The sequence below is a fragment of the Paramisgurnus dabryanus genome, chromosome 19, assembly GCF_030506205.2.
Source record: "Paramisgurnus dabryanus chromosome 19, PD_genome_1.1, whole genome shotgun sequence".
NCBI lineage: Eukaryota > Metazoa > Chordata > Actinopteri > Cypriniformes > Cobitidae > Paramisgurnus > Paramisgurnus dabryanus.
In genome coordinates, this window is record NC_133355.1 from 30,031,535 (window position 1) to 30,045,166 (window position 13,632).

The window sequence follows — 13,632 nt, forward strand, 5'->3', positions numbered from 1 at the left end:
TGCAGGAGAAAAAAAAGGCCATTCATCACATGGATTATCGCCAAAAAATAAGCTCTTTGTTTAACAAAAAATAAACACACTTAAGCGTTTTGTCCAACAAGATAATCTTCACAGATGGACACAACTTTTATGAATTCTGAAGTCTAAATCAGTCTCAAACTTTTTCCGTGTGCAGTCCCCCTGAGTACGGTGCATTCTTTCGCGGCCCCCCCAAAGAAAATTGATGACAAAAAAACTGTTCTAAAATGTAACATTTTAACTAAACAAAACATATTAAGTTATACAAAGTAGTGCTGTTGGTTAGTAGCCTTATTTTTTTTAGGTTTAATTAGACAGAATTCATGATAAATGAATGTATTTAATAAAATGTCATAAAACTGGGCCCCCCCCGGCACCATCTCGTGGCCCCCCTAGGGGCCCCGGACCCCAGTTTGAGAACCACTGGTCTAAATTATTTTACTAGAAATGAAAAGCTAACCTACAAGCGCGAACTGACTGTAAGACCACGGTCACTCGACTTCAACGTCATCACTACAAAGCTTCTGACAACTCTATCAAACTTTATTAAAAACATTAAGTATTTTTACATTTACTCTTATTAACCAGTCCAATGCAAAGCATGCTGGGAACTGGACATCCTTAGCCGAATTTTAGCAATTATCAAATCAGTCGAATTTAACTTAAATAGGTAAATTAGATTATTGAACATATGAGGAAGCTTATGAAACATCTTACTCGTGGGTCCTTAAAGTGGGCCCTTATGAAAATTACCATGTTTTTTATTGATAAAACTTTATTGATTAATATTAGCAAAACCATGGTTGTCAAAATCAGAGGTGGACACTACTAGAGTATTTTAGTTACATTTTTCAAGCATCTGTGCTTTATTTTTTATTTTTTTGTCTGGGGAAAAATTTACTTTACTAAAATTTTCACTACATTCTAAAACATAGAATCACTCTGTATTCCTTTTATATTGCATATTAAAATTCATTTAATACCTGATTACATAAAAAATGTGTACTTTTACTTTTCTTGAAAAAGTAAAAATTACTAGATGTTTATATTTAATATAAACCAAAAACTTGAAATTATGAAATGTAGTGGAGTAAATTATAATAATATGCTTTGGAATGTATGTTTTCCAAAGAAAAACACTGATAAAATACAAATACTTAAAATTTACTTTTATATAGAAAGTAAAAATACTTAAGTAGTGTCCGCCTGGTCAAAACCATTGTTATTTTGTGGTTTCTATGTTTTTACTACAGTAACCATGTTTTTTTAACTGTAGTAAAACAATTTTCAGAAGTCCGGGGACCCTATAGTCTGTAATCTATAGCTCGGGCATCCTAAAATAATTTGCTATAAATTAGGGTATATTGTTCTGTATAAAAAAAACATATTTAGATATTGGGACCATATAATTACTGTGACATATCACAACAATCTCTGGCACCCAAATGTTTGCGAACCCCTGATCTAACACAGTTTAATATTGTCCAGGCAAGGAAGAAACCTTTAAAGGTGCGGTGTGTAATTTCAAGAAGGATCTCTTGACAGAAATGCAAAATAATATACAAAACTTAATTATCAGGGGTGTATAAAGACCTTTCATAAGGAACCGTTATGTTTTTATTGCCTTAGAATGAGACGTTTTAACTACATTCACAGAGGGTCCCCTTACTGTGGGTTCACACCAGCCGCGGAAGAGGCGGCAAAAACGCGTGAACCGCGTCCAGTTTGCCGCTTGAACATTTTGAGTTTACTCGCTTAATCCGCGCGTGAACGCCGCGCGTTAAATTCTAGTCATTCGAGAAATTCACGCGGAAATCCGCGTCATGGGAGGGGCTTCTGCGACTCCGCGGAGACTACACCACTCCGCTCGCTTCCTGTAATCACGTCATTACTACAGCAAGCTCCTGATTGGTTAACGCGGCGCGGAATTCCGCCAAAGTTCAGATTTTTGAACTCGCGCGTTTCCCGCGGCAACGCTCAATTCGTGCGGAACGCGCGGAACGCTCCGCGCCTTCCGCGCGTTCCGCGACATCCGCGCCGCGGCTACCGCGTGTACCGCGCCGCAGGATGCCTAATCGCGTGTTTGCATTGACTTAACATGTAAATCATCCACGCTTGCCGCCTCTTCCGCGGCTGGTGTGAATGCATAGTTACATGGAAGCCGCCATTTTGTGCAGCCATGTTTCTACAGAAGCCCTTAACGGACAAACTTTTTTACTAAGTTGTCTCCAACTATGACATGTTTGTCAGGTGGCAGCTACCGTAGCTTCTCTATGTGTTTCAAAAGCAAGAGGTGAGCAGTGGACTGAGCAGTTGGTTGCAATTCACAACTTCACCACTAGATGCCGCTAAAATTTACACACTGCACCTTTAAATCCTAAACTCAATTGCTGTATGGAAAATTTTTATTAATAAACAAATTTTATTTACCTTCACGAATATGACAATCTTTTATATCCAAAGAGACTTACAGTGCATTAAAAGATATTTATTTTTTGTCAGTGTGTTTCCTTGTTTCGAACCCATGACCTATAATGCAATGCTCTACCACTGAGGCTCAATTACTACAACTGAAATATTAACACAGATATCCAAGTTTACATTACAGATAAGCTGAAGTTGATTTAATTATCCACCAGGTCACCACTCATACAAATACTGTTTAAATACTGTTTACCTAAAATGTTTAATTAAATCTTGCAAAGTGCGAACAGGCCTCTAAATTATTTCATTTATTTAATTGAATTAATTAAGTGTAAACAGCATTTTAAAATTATATGTCATGTTATATAATACAAAACACATTAGATTATGAAAACAACACAGATTATTTTATTTACATGTAATTTCATTTAAAACATAACTGATGTTTTGTATGACATATACCAAATCACAATGCAAATATATTGACAAAGCATGATGTGCATTATTAACATTGGCATGAGCATTTATTTACAGTTTGTTTGACATAATTTGTGTGATTTTTCTTTGCCAATCTAGATCTATGAAGCACAACATTTGAAACTTTTATTTATGTGACAGTGTTAACAGTGGGTTCCTAATAAAAACCATGATGTTCTGTTGAAATATTTTTTTTAAAATACACAGTATCTATTTCATTTACACTAGCTAATTAACATCTTTGCTGTGTTTTTTCCTGCACAAATAACAATTTTTATTTTTAAAAAGCCATTTTCTGGCCACTACAGAAGGTCAATCGTATATTTGTAAAATGTATTTGGCACGACCATATCAAAATAAGATTGTATGAAAAATGTATTTAATGGATGAGATATCTGAAGATGCTATGAGTTTCTGGCATTTGTTGAATCGCAAATTTGGAATTTTACTATAGATTAAATCGAACCCTACTACTTGTTTCTTAAGTTTATTGACATTTATCTAATGGTTTTTCATCTGTACACTAAATGATTAAAATATGATTGTCCTACTGCAAAGTGATCTGTTACATTTTCTGCACTGATTGTAAATAAGATGTGATTTCCAGAGCTAGAGTTATTGCATTTTATCGAACATATGAGCTGAGAGAAGTTGGATGATGAGTCATGGCAGATTTCATAAATCCTTAAAACTTACACAAAAGCGTTCCAAACCACATTTCGATGATTATTACAATCATAAGATGTCACTTTTTTGCATTGTGACATCACTGTTTACATCCACTGGAAAATAGAAAATGTCAGAATTTTAAAGCATGCCCCAATTTTGCCTTAATGAAAGTATGCACTTAAACTGGCTTGAAATTTGTGCAAATCCTGATGATACATGTTATTAAGAAAATCTGACTTTGTGTACAAAGAAAGTGGTTAATGTCACAATTCTGCTCATTGGATATAGTGATCAAGATAAAGTGCAGAATCTTTAAATCTTTCTTATTTTTTTCCTTGTTTATTTCCCGATTTACATTTGAATATGAACCCATACAGTGGAGTCTCAGACTTGTACCTGACAGTATTGTATTGTATATCTTTAGTACAATAAATAAATGCTCGAAAATGGAATATTTAAAATCTTATATCCATGCAAGTGTGTTAAAATCTGACATAAAAACATTTTAACAATAAGATTGTTTCTCATTGTGCGCTTCCACATTAAAATGGGTGAAGAACCAGGGGTTCACTTTCACTTTAAAAAATAAATATTGTGTTAGACGTATTCTCCCAGATCTGAGAGTCAGCTAGGTGTGTTTTGAGTATAAACCAGCTGCTTCACTATCTGCTGTATAGGCAGGAACCTTCTGTCAGAAAGTCTATATCTAGAGAAACTTATTGACATTGTTTACGCAGCAGTTTCTGGTCAGCGAGAAGCTCGGCCAACCACACCCTGATCATGTAAAAGGACACAGGATGGTGTGGACTGCTTACCACCCAAACCATGAGCCCTTGATGGAACTGAATAAAACACATTATAAGTTACTCTAATAATAAACTATGGGTGCCAAATTTTTTGTGTTAAATAGAATTTTTAAATGATTGAATGATTTTTTTTTTCTTCTCCATGCTGTTGTGTCAAAAGCAGCAGAAGCTATGATGCCTGGAAATTTGCTCATTGTGTGAATATTGTGCTACATTACATTTGCAGACCTATTAATATGTTAAGAATCAAATTTTGGCTTCCCTTTTAAAAAAAAGTCCAAATCAAAATTGTTTTCATAGTCTGCATTTCATAAACTCTATGCTATACTAAAACTTTACAAAACCATAAGCATTTAAAATGTACACACTTTATTCTGCCCAAATAAACCAAAATATTGATGATTTGTCTTGTTTGGATGAATATATGTACAATTTAGTTTCTAATGAATTGTCCAATAAAATTCTCTTTACTATAACAATGTCCCCACCTGCTAATATGCTATAATCTAAAAGCTATAATTACAACAAATCCTTCTGTATGTCTCTTCCCAACTTCTTGTCTCAACAGGAAATTTTTGGATGTTAAAGGTGAAAATGCCACAACCATCATAAACAGGGAAGAAACTAACCCAATAATCTGTATAAAGTTCAAGTGATGGGATGAGACACAGAGCTGGAAGCACAGACATATAAAAATGTTTAACCGTACATCAATGTTCACAAGATCGCAGCAAGCTTTTTACACCCCTTGTTTTTTCAGAGTCGGTCTCTAATAAAGCAGGGCCTATCCTTTTAAGCCCAGACATACTACACTCATGTATGTGCTCATCACATCAAAATGAGGCATTTTTAAGTGACCTGCATTCAGAGAACTGCACCATCATTCACCGAAAGCGACAACAAGCGTGATGGTGAGCAGAGACCAGACAGTGTTCATGATGCAACACAGAGGTGAGCAATACACAGGTGAGAGATTACAGGGGTATTTTGGGAGTCAGCAGTTACAGCTCTTTTCACGCTCTGCCACCTCCTCAGCCGGATACAGAACTTTAGCGGTGAGGCCACTTTTCACTCCGTCCCATCCGTCACGGGTGGAGATCTCGCCCATCTTCATCAGCTCATAGACGTCCCGTGTGAGCAGCTCGAAAGCTCTTTCCACATTGCTGTTGCACTTGGCCGAAGTTTCCACGTAGCGGACGCCGAGCTCGGCCGCCAGCTGCTCCGCCTCGTCGCGCGAAACTTTGCGGTCGCGGCTCAGGTCGCTCTTGTGGCCGATCAGGATGTAGACCATGTGATGAGGCAGGATGTGCTCGCTGACTTCTCTGTGCCATTCCCGCACGTGATCGAAGGTCTTCCTATTGGTCAGGTCGAAGACCAGGAGACCGCCCACCGAGTTGCGATAGTACGAAGTGGTTATGGACCTGGAGAAAACAACATTTTTAAGACTTCCAGAACTTTTGGTAATGAACAGTACATCACCGATGTTGAACCTGGAACGTTCCTTAAAGGGATAGCTCACCCAAAAAATTTGCCATCATTTACTCACCATCATGTTGTTTTTAAACCTGTATGAGTTTTTTTTTTTGATGAACACAAAAGAAGATAAAGTAATGAGGGTAAGCGCACAGCTGATTGTAACTGTTGACTTTCATAGTAGTAAAACAAATATTTTGGGAGTGTTTTGATAAATGATGGTAAGCACACAGTTGACCATCATTTATCAAAATATCTTCTTTTGTGTTCATCATAAAAAAAGACATTTATACGGGTTTAAAACAACTTGAGAATAAGAAAATGATGACAGCATTTTCATTTTTTTGTGAACTATCCCTTTAATATCCACTTTATTACTCTCTGCTCAGTTAAACAGAAACATAAGTAGGGATGTACAAATATATCGACCTAGAATCTGTATCGGCAGATTAGAAAAGCAAATTTTCCCACTATTGGATATCGGATGATTATTTAAAACAGCTGATGATTAGAGCAGATTACATCCTAGCAATCAAAAGGGGCAGAAAATGCATGCTATGAGATTATTTTAGCAGTTTGTACGCTTTGCATGTCTAGGATTTTACAACATAATATGGCGGTTTCCTGAACTAGGTTTAGGTTCCAGGACTAGGCCTTATTTATAATAGAGTATTTAAGAAGTTTTTGCATTTTGAGACAAAACAATGTCACCAATATATTTTAAAATAGGCCAGGACAAGGTGATTTTACAACTAAAGCAGCCCAGACATGCCTTTTATTCTGGGACTAGGAAAAGCCCTGTCCAGGAAACTGCCCCAATAATTTGAAAGTGGAAAACCACTGGTATCGGTAGATGTCAATCTAAGTAATCGATTATTGATATGGGCTCAGAAATTTTATACTGATGCATCCCTAGTAAAAACAAATGCAGAAACAGCAATGATATGAGTAAAATGGGAACATTTAGAAAGCAACTCAAGTCAGTGTGTGATGTATTAAAGGGGACATTTCACAAGACTTTTTTAAGATGTCAAATAAATCTTTGGTGTCCCCAGAGTACGTATGTGAAGTCCTAGCTCAAAATATCACATAGATAATTTATTATAGCATATTAAAATTGAAACTTTGTAGGTGTGTCCTTTAAAATGCAAATGAGCTGATCTCTGCACTCAATGGCAGTGCCGTGGTTGGAAAGTGCAGATTAAGGGGAGGTATTATCCCCTTCTCACATCACAGGGGGAGACAAATTTTAATGACCTATTTTTTCACATGCTTGCAGAGAATGGTTAACCAAAACTTAGTTATTGGGTTGTCTTTTGCACATTTTGTAGGTTGATAGAAGCACTGGAGACCCAATTACAGCACTTAAACATGAAAAAAGTCAGATTTTCATGATATGTCCCCTTTAAAATTTGTCCTTTAATCCTAACATACAGGTATTCATTTAATCACATTTTAAACACCTGGAACACTCTCAGAATAAATAGTACAAAAGCTTTCACTGGGACAACACCAGGGATTCCCGCAGCACTTTTCAGTTCGGGCGGCCCACCTAAGCTGGGATACCCTACCACCTTAACAAGGTCGTCCAAAAAAAAAATTTTGCAGCACAAAAGACTGTCAAGTGCATCTCGAAGAATAGCGTGGATGTGCTTCACACTGCGAGCGGGCACGCGCAACATGGCCAAAATGAGAGAAAGACATGCTTTGTCAATGTCTGGAGGATATCTAGCCTGTTGATAAAACATTTAATTCATTACTAATCTATTATGTGTTCATTTTCTGTCATAGTTTCTTCAAAATTGAGTTTTATTTGAGTGTTTTAAATAAAAATATTTTCATCATGACGCGTACCCTTTGATTGCCACGCCCCCGGCCCGCCCACCTGCACAACCCTACCACCTTAACTAACAAATTTTCTGCGGGAAACCCTGAACACCCTTAAAAAGATCCTAACATGTACCATTTAGGTACACATATGTATACACTGTAAAAAAATTCCATAGAAATTGCAGCTGGGTTGCCGGTAATTTACCGTAGATTTAAATTTATGTTTTTTACTGGCAATATTTTGTTCAAAGTTAAATGAACATTAAACATTTACAAGTCTTTGTCTTTATGGAGTAAAACTAAAAAAACAGCATCAAGCAAAACATTCTGGGAAACAAAATCTGAAGCAAAAAACAGAAAAAGGTTGATGATGATTTCTGGTTCCCAGAATGCTTTGCATGAGGCTGTTATTGTATAGTTTTATTCTGTAAAGATAAAGACTTGTTAATATTTAAAATTTATTTAACTTTGAACAAACTCTTGCCAGTAAATTACATAAATGTAAATCTACGGTAAATTACCGGCAACCCAGCTGCAATAACATTGTAATTTATACGGATTTTTTTACAGTGTACATTTGGTACCAATATCTGAGGTACTCTTTAGGTGTAGGGGTGAGCGGGGCACAAACTAATGCAGGGTTAATTGTAGTGTTAGCCTGAGACCTCATGCCCACAGACTGTTGTCTAAACAGTATTGAAGGTCTGGCTAGGCAAGACTAGGTTAATTATAACAATTAACTTGAAATATATAGGGCCGAGCAATCTGTGCTTTTGGTTTTTTCTCTTACTGTCCTGTGAATTTGTGAAAAGTTTTGATGTGTTTTGGTTAAGATATTGAACAAAGAGTGTTTTGGAGGCATGGAAGTAAATTTGTATGTTTTTATTTCTGAGTTGGGTGTGTAAGTCACCAAATCCAACCTTATTTATTATTTTAATCACTGTCTTAAAACATAACTCTATTTTGAAACATGTCAGCAATTCCAACTGATAGCTGGGATTGAAGGTTTACAATGATAATGAAATGAAAACAATGTAAATACTATTCATCAAAATGATAACTGATACAATATGAGAAGAAATAACTCACAATTATGATATTTTGTCATAATCGTGCAGCCCTTTCCAAAAAATCTATTTACATGCATTGATGCATAATGGTTATTTAACAATATCCACCTTTAGATTTGGATTTGATTTAAATATTTGTGTTTAAGGTTCAGGTGTTAAGGCAAACCCTCTTTTTGTTACAATTAACCCCACCTATGGGGTAATTTGTAACGTCTGCACATTGTCAATTTCGGTGTAATTGTACGCTAACGGTAGGTCCCACAAACAAACTTTAAGTGTTAATTTGTAGCAGAGATGTGTGTGTAAAAAATGATTCATCTAACTTAATTTTTTTTTAAGCGTTACTTTTTGCCCCACTCTCTCCTACCTTTTAAAGGCTGCCGCCCCAATGACTGCTTTTGTACCTTTTCTTTTAAGAGGATTTTTAGTAAAGAACCATTTTGACCACATGGATGCAATGCTTCAGAACATTTTTCAAAAATCTAATTGGGTACACAAACTATCTTATGGCTGTCAAACCACATCCACTATTCATGTATATAGGCCATGTTGTGGTGCTTTGTTTTAATTTCATCTGTTCGCCAAAAAAGCAAAGAAGGTGCATGTTAGTGCTACCCTGAAGGCAGGCAGTGCATTTAAATATATGACAAACAGATCAGAGACTCAATATGAGGTGTGACATATGAGAAAAAAAACAATCAACGTGATGTGCCTGTTAAATCTCATTCAGAAATGTATGGTCTGGTCTGGTCTGTAATAGGCCTGCATACAAGCCTACTTGAACTGAATTGCACAAAACCCCGTGATGAATGGACTTTCACACACTAGGCTACATCATAAATGCATGCATAGCATTTTTATTTCACCATGTCTTATTCAATTAATCATACTGCAATAAACAGGCACTCTGTCAGTAACACTTAACGTGCCTAAAGGATGTGGTTAGCTAAAAATGTCAGGCAGCAGTCAGCAGATGAGACATAGATAGTAATGATAAAAATAACATTTAAAACGACAGTAATGTTAACCTGAATCTTTCCTGGCCCGCTGTATCCCATAGCTGTAGTTTGATTTTTACGCCCGGTTCAATGTCTAGTGATCGGGCGTAAAAATCCACCCCGACCGTCGGGTCCGCTACATCGCTGTATATGCCGTCCGTGAATCTTTTGAGCAGAGATGATTTCCCCACCGTCGAGTCCCCGAGTAAAATGATCCTAAACTGATATTGCCATAAAGCATCCATGGCATGGCGGGGTCCGAGCTCAGAGACAAAGCGCACGCGTCGCGCCCGGTGTTTACATCGAGTCTATGGAGCGGAGAGGTGCGCGCTCGAGTATTTGTGTGTGTGTGTGTGTGTGTGGTGGGTGCTGCAGTCATGTGATGACGTTAAATCTCATGTATAAACCTTTTAGTCTGACTAATGTGTAACTAAAACCACAGAATTACTTTTACTGAGCTGGAGGAAATGAAACTTGCTTAGCGTTACAAAATAAATGCTATTTACTCACGACGCGAGACAGAGTGCAACCCAACGCCCCGAGTGGCTTATTATACAAATAATAATATTTGTATAAAATTTCTTATTTATATTTTATGTGTGTGGATCGTATTTGATTGTTGCAGACTGTATTGAGTAAGCGGTCATCTGTCTCTGTCCGTGGTGCTGAAACAGAAGAGCCGTGACATTGCTTCATCACACTGGACATTTATAAACTGCAGAAGCGAACTTAAGTTTTGATTAAAAAAGTAAAACAAAATCGCATTTGATCAAAAGAAAACAGCCTTATATTATTAGGCAAGTAAAGCATCTTAATATGGTCTATCAGATGACCATGGTCCGGAATGGATTACATAATTTCACAATGTAAATATATGTCTGATCTACACACAGATAGAAGATTCATGGTTTAGTTTTAGAGGGTTGGTTTGTTTGAGACATTAGGTTATCGTAATTAATTCTAGCCTTATTTTTAATTAAGCAACTTTAATTTAATTTAGGTTATAAAATACATGTTTCTATCAAAAATGATTTAATTTATCTGACTTTTCACCTTTTGTTAAAAAAGAAACTGATTTTATAAGATATATTACTCAAATCTTTGCATACAAAACTACATATGCCATAATCCCACAGCTGCGGTCGCGTAATCACATCGAACCAATCAGCGTAGAGAAGCGCTGTATAAAATGGCGCCGCCGCGTTCCCTCTTCCTCCTTGAAACCGCGTTCACCAGAAAGTGCAGAGGTAAGCGAAGAGACAATCTTATAACATCGAAGGGTGCGTTTAATTTTTATGTCGTTTACTTTCACTAAATAGTTTATTTTATTGTCGAAGCGTCATTTAACTGTGATATTAATGATATTGGAGGTTATTGTGTAGTTTAAACACGGTCGGCTACAACGTGGGTTGATGTCGAGTTAAAGAAGTCTTCTGACTATTTTCCCTGCATATTTGTTTTAAAACCTGCTAAAGTAAACTCTTTAATCGTTTAATATTAACATGCCGTCGTTCGCACATTTAATGTTCCCTTTTGTAGTCCCCTTGAGGCTTTTAAATAAACGCAATGTGAATTTGTTCCAGTACATGTTTATACTTTGACTTGTTGACACGATTTCATTTTTTATTTCATATCTATTTTTGCATGTTTCTCTTTGAGGTCATCCTTATAAATGTTTCCTTTTTAACTCTTTTACAGTATGCCTTTTATCATTTACAATGACGTCATCAGGCCACCGCTGCTGCAAAGGTAAAATGTCCAGCTGCATGCACCGTAAATCTGCACGTGTTGTGTTCCTACTTTGGCCCATTATAGTGTTCACACATACTAATCAGAGACATCTAGTTGAACATGCATACTAAAAGTTGCTTTACGTAAAATCGTCTGCAAAAAGTGAATAAAGTAAACATGAAAGAATTTAGTTCCTTAGTAGTTAATGTTTTGGCCAAGTATGGCCATTTGGCTCGATTTATTATGGATCTGGCAACCTCAGCTGTGAGCTTGTGAAGATTTTTGGTTTTCATTACATACACTGTGTATAGATAAACATTTGAAACCGATAACATGTAAACTCCACTGACGTAATCTGCATTCGGATTGAATTAAGTCGGGTTTAACCCATATTTATGCATGTAAACTTAGCCACTGGTAGTAAACCGACCGCTTGGCCCTGATCGAAGCCGTTCCTGTTCATCTATAGCAGGTGCGGTCAAACAGGAGCCAACAGCATCACTTTGACCGACGGTCGCTGTACAGTTAACCTGTAGCTGTCTCAGCAACATTAAGGCAAAGGACATCATCCACATGTTTAGTAAAAGATGTCTACTTCAATTGTCTAGGTCTGACTGTTGGTTATCTTGCAGGTCTGATGGTAGAGATGAGGTTAAACATCTCCACAGGAGGATGCGTTAAGTGAATGACTGGTAAGTTAACTACATATAGTGCACATTTGTCTAAAGTCTGAGAAGATCAGGTGTCAATGTTTGATTCCTCTCTTGTAAAGGTGTGATGGCCTATAGTTGCTTAATTCGCAGAGATTGGCTGAATGAACCCGTGTGCGGTCTCTAAGGTTTGTTATGGTTTGTAGCTTATGTTTTAATCCTGGCTATGATGACAAAACTTGCCCTCTCTGAGAGAAAAACCTCTGTTATGAGAATTAAAATTTTTATCTGAGCCAGCTAAAATTAAACACTGTGTTTTAGTGGTGTTTGCTTTTGCTTATTGTTGTTTTGCCACTTTAGATGCTACAATATACTGGCAGGAAGTCACCTAAAAGATGCTGTGCCTCCAGAGATGCTTAGTCCCTGTAAGAACCGTCGGTAAGTTGAACACTTGCTTTATTTGGCACGTTCCTAAGGATTGGTGCTGTCTCAGTGCACCTGATCCTCCAACTACGTGCCAAATTATTGGGGAGTCTTTGACTGGCTGGTCTGATGTGGCTTTGTCAGTCACTCTACTGTCCAACAAATTTAGCACTGTTTATGATCAAGTCACTTGCTCTATCTGTACTATAATTAATTTTCTTGTTAAAGGTGCAAGTTGGGGAAACTTGAGCTGGAGAATTCAGGCCCAGGTATGTCCAAGAACCATGACGACGTTTTATTTCCATGCTGATCTATGATGACACACTTTTATGGTGACTGCTGGATGAAACTTGCGGATATGGGACTGAGATCAATAATTTTAGATGTTTGTGTACTATGTAGTCTGTTTGGTTTGCTTATTTTGGCTTCTATTTTGAAGGTACGTGGTCTTCACTATGACTTGGGATGCTTGAGCTGTTGTATCGGAATTCTGAGTGGATCAGACTTTGCCACTTGTTTTGCCCAGGTATGTACATCAAAAACCATGGTTTGATTTCCATACTGATCGATGATGACACACTTTGTAATGGTGACTGTTGGATGAAACTTGCGGATATGGGACTGAGATCAATGCTTTTAGATGTTTGTGTACTCTAGTTTGTGTGGTTTACTTATTTTGGTTTCTATTTTAAAGGTGCATGGTCTTCACTATGGTTTAAAGGATGCAAGATGAAAGCTTCAGCTGTCTGACGTCCAAGTGGACCAGAGTTGGCACTTTTTCTTTGCTTGTCATGTGACCCAATTAGACTATTGGCCTAATATATTGGTGTTTCCATGTATGTTTTCTGTTTAATAAAAGCTTTCACTGGTCCAGAGGCGTGTGGTTTTTTATTCAATATAAATTTGAAGTAACTCAATGCAAATATTTTTGCAAACAAGAATTTCCACTTTAATAACCTCAATGCAGGTGAGGTTGTTTGCTTTAAGCTTTTACAAAGCCATTAAAACCCATTTACTCCTAAAACCTGATATTTCTGGATAAATACCCTTATCTCCTGAGGGT

General features: G+C 37.0%; 1 protein-coding gene, 1 long non-coding RNA gene and 4 other non-coding genes across 7 annotated transcripts; 5 read left to right on the plus strand and 1 right to left on the minus strand.

The window, feature by feature from the left end:
• Nucleotides 1-2,827: 2,827 nt before the first annotated feature.
• On the minus strand, nt 2,828-10,137 carry rab42a (RAB42, member RAS oncogene family a). Its single transcript, XM_065295064.2, has 2 exons — nt 9,796-10,137; nt 2,828-5,815 (listed from the first exon to the last, which is right to left on the minus strand). Exons 1-2 carry the CDS (start codon nt 10,008-10,010, stop codon nt 5,389-5,391), a joined length of 642 nt encoding a protein of 213 aa, XP_065151136.1. The 5' UTR covers nt 10,011-10,137; the 3' UTR covers nt 2,828-5,388.
• Nucleotides 10,138-10,949: 812 nt separating this feature from the next.
• On the plus strand, nt 10,950-13,429 carry LOC135780088 (uncharacterized). Of its 2 annotated transcripts, none has more exons than XR_010544965.2 (8): nt 10,950-11,012; nt 11,464-11,514; nt 11,966-12,188; nt 12,269-12,334; nt 12,507-12,584; nt 12,798-12,838; nt 13,009-13,095; nt 13,264-13,427. It is a non-coding gene; the product is annotated as an uncharacterized lncRNA (long non-coding RNA). The 2 variants fall into 2 exon arrangements; XR_010544967.2 differs by lacking the exon at nt 10,950-11,012 and adding an exon at nt 11,022-11,045 and having other exon boundaries at nt 13,264-13,429.
• On the plus strand, nt 11,929-12,064 carry LOC135780099 (small nucleolar RNA SNORA16B/SNORA16A family). The gene has a single exon (XR_010544974.1). It is a non-coding gene; the product is annotated as a small nucleolar RNA SNORA16B/SNORA16A family (small nucleolar RNA).
• LOC135780098 (small nucleolar RNA SNORD103/SNORD85) lies at nt 12,366-12,444 on the plus strand. The gene has a single exon (XR_010544973.1). It is a non-coding gene; the product is annotated as a small nucleolar RNA SNORD103/SNORD85 (small nucleolar RNA).
• Nucleotides 12,875-12,945, plus strand: LOC135780108 (small nucleolar RNA SNORD99). The gene has a single exon (XR_010544982.1). It is a non-coding gene; the product is annotated as a small nucleolar RNA SNORD99 (small nucleolar RNA).
• Nucleotides 13,130-13,202, plus strand: LOC135780107 (small nucleolar RNA SNORD99). Its single transcript, XR_010544981.1, has one exon. It is a non-coding gene; the product is annotated as a small nucleolar RNA SNORD99 (small nucleolar RNA).
• Nucleotides 13,430-13,632: the final 203 nt, after the last annotated feature.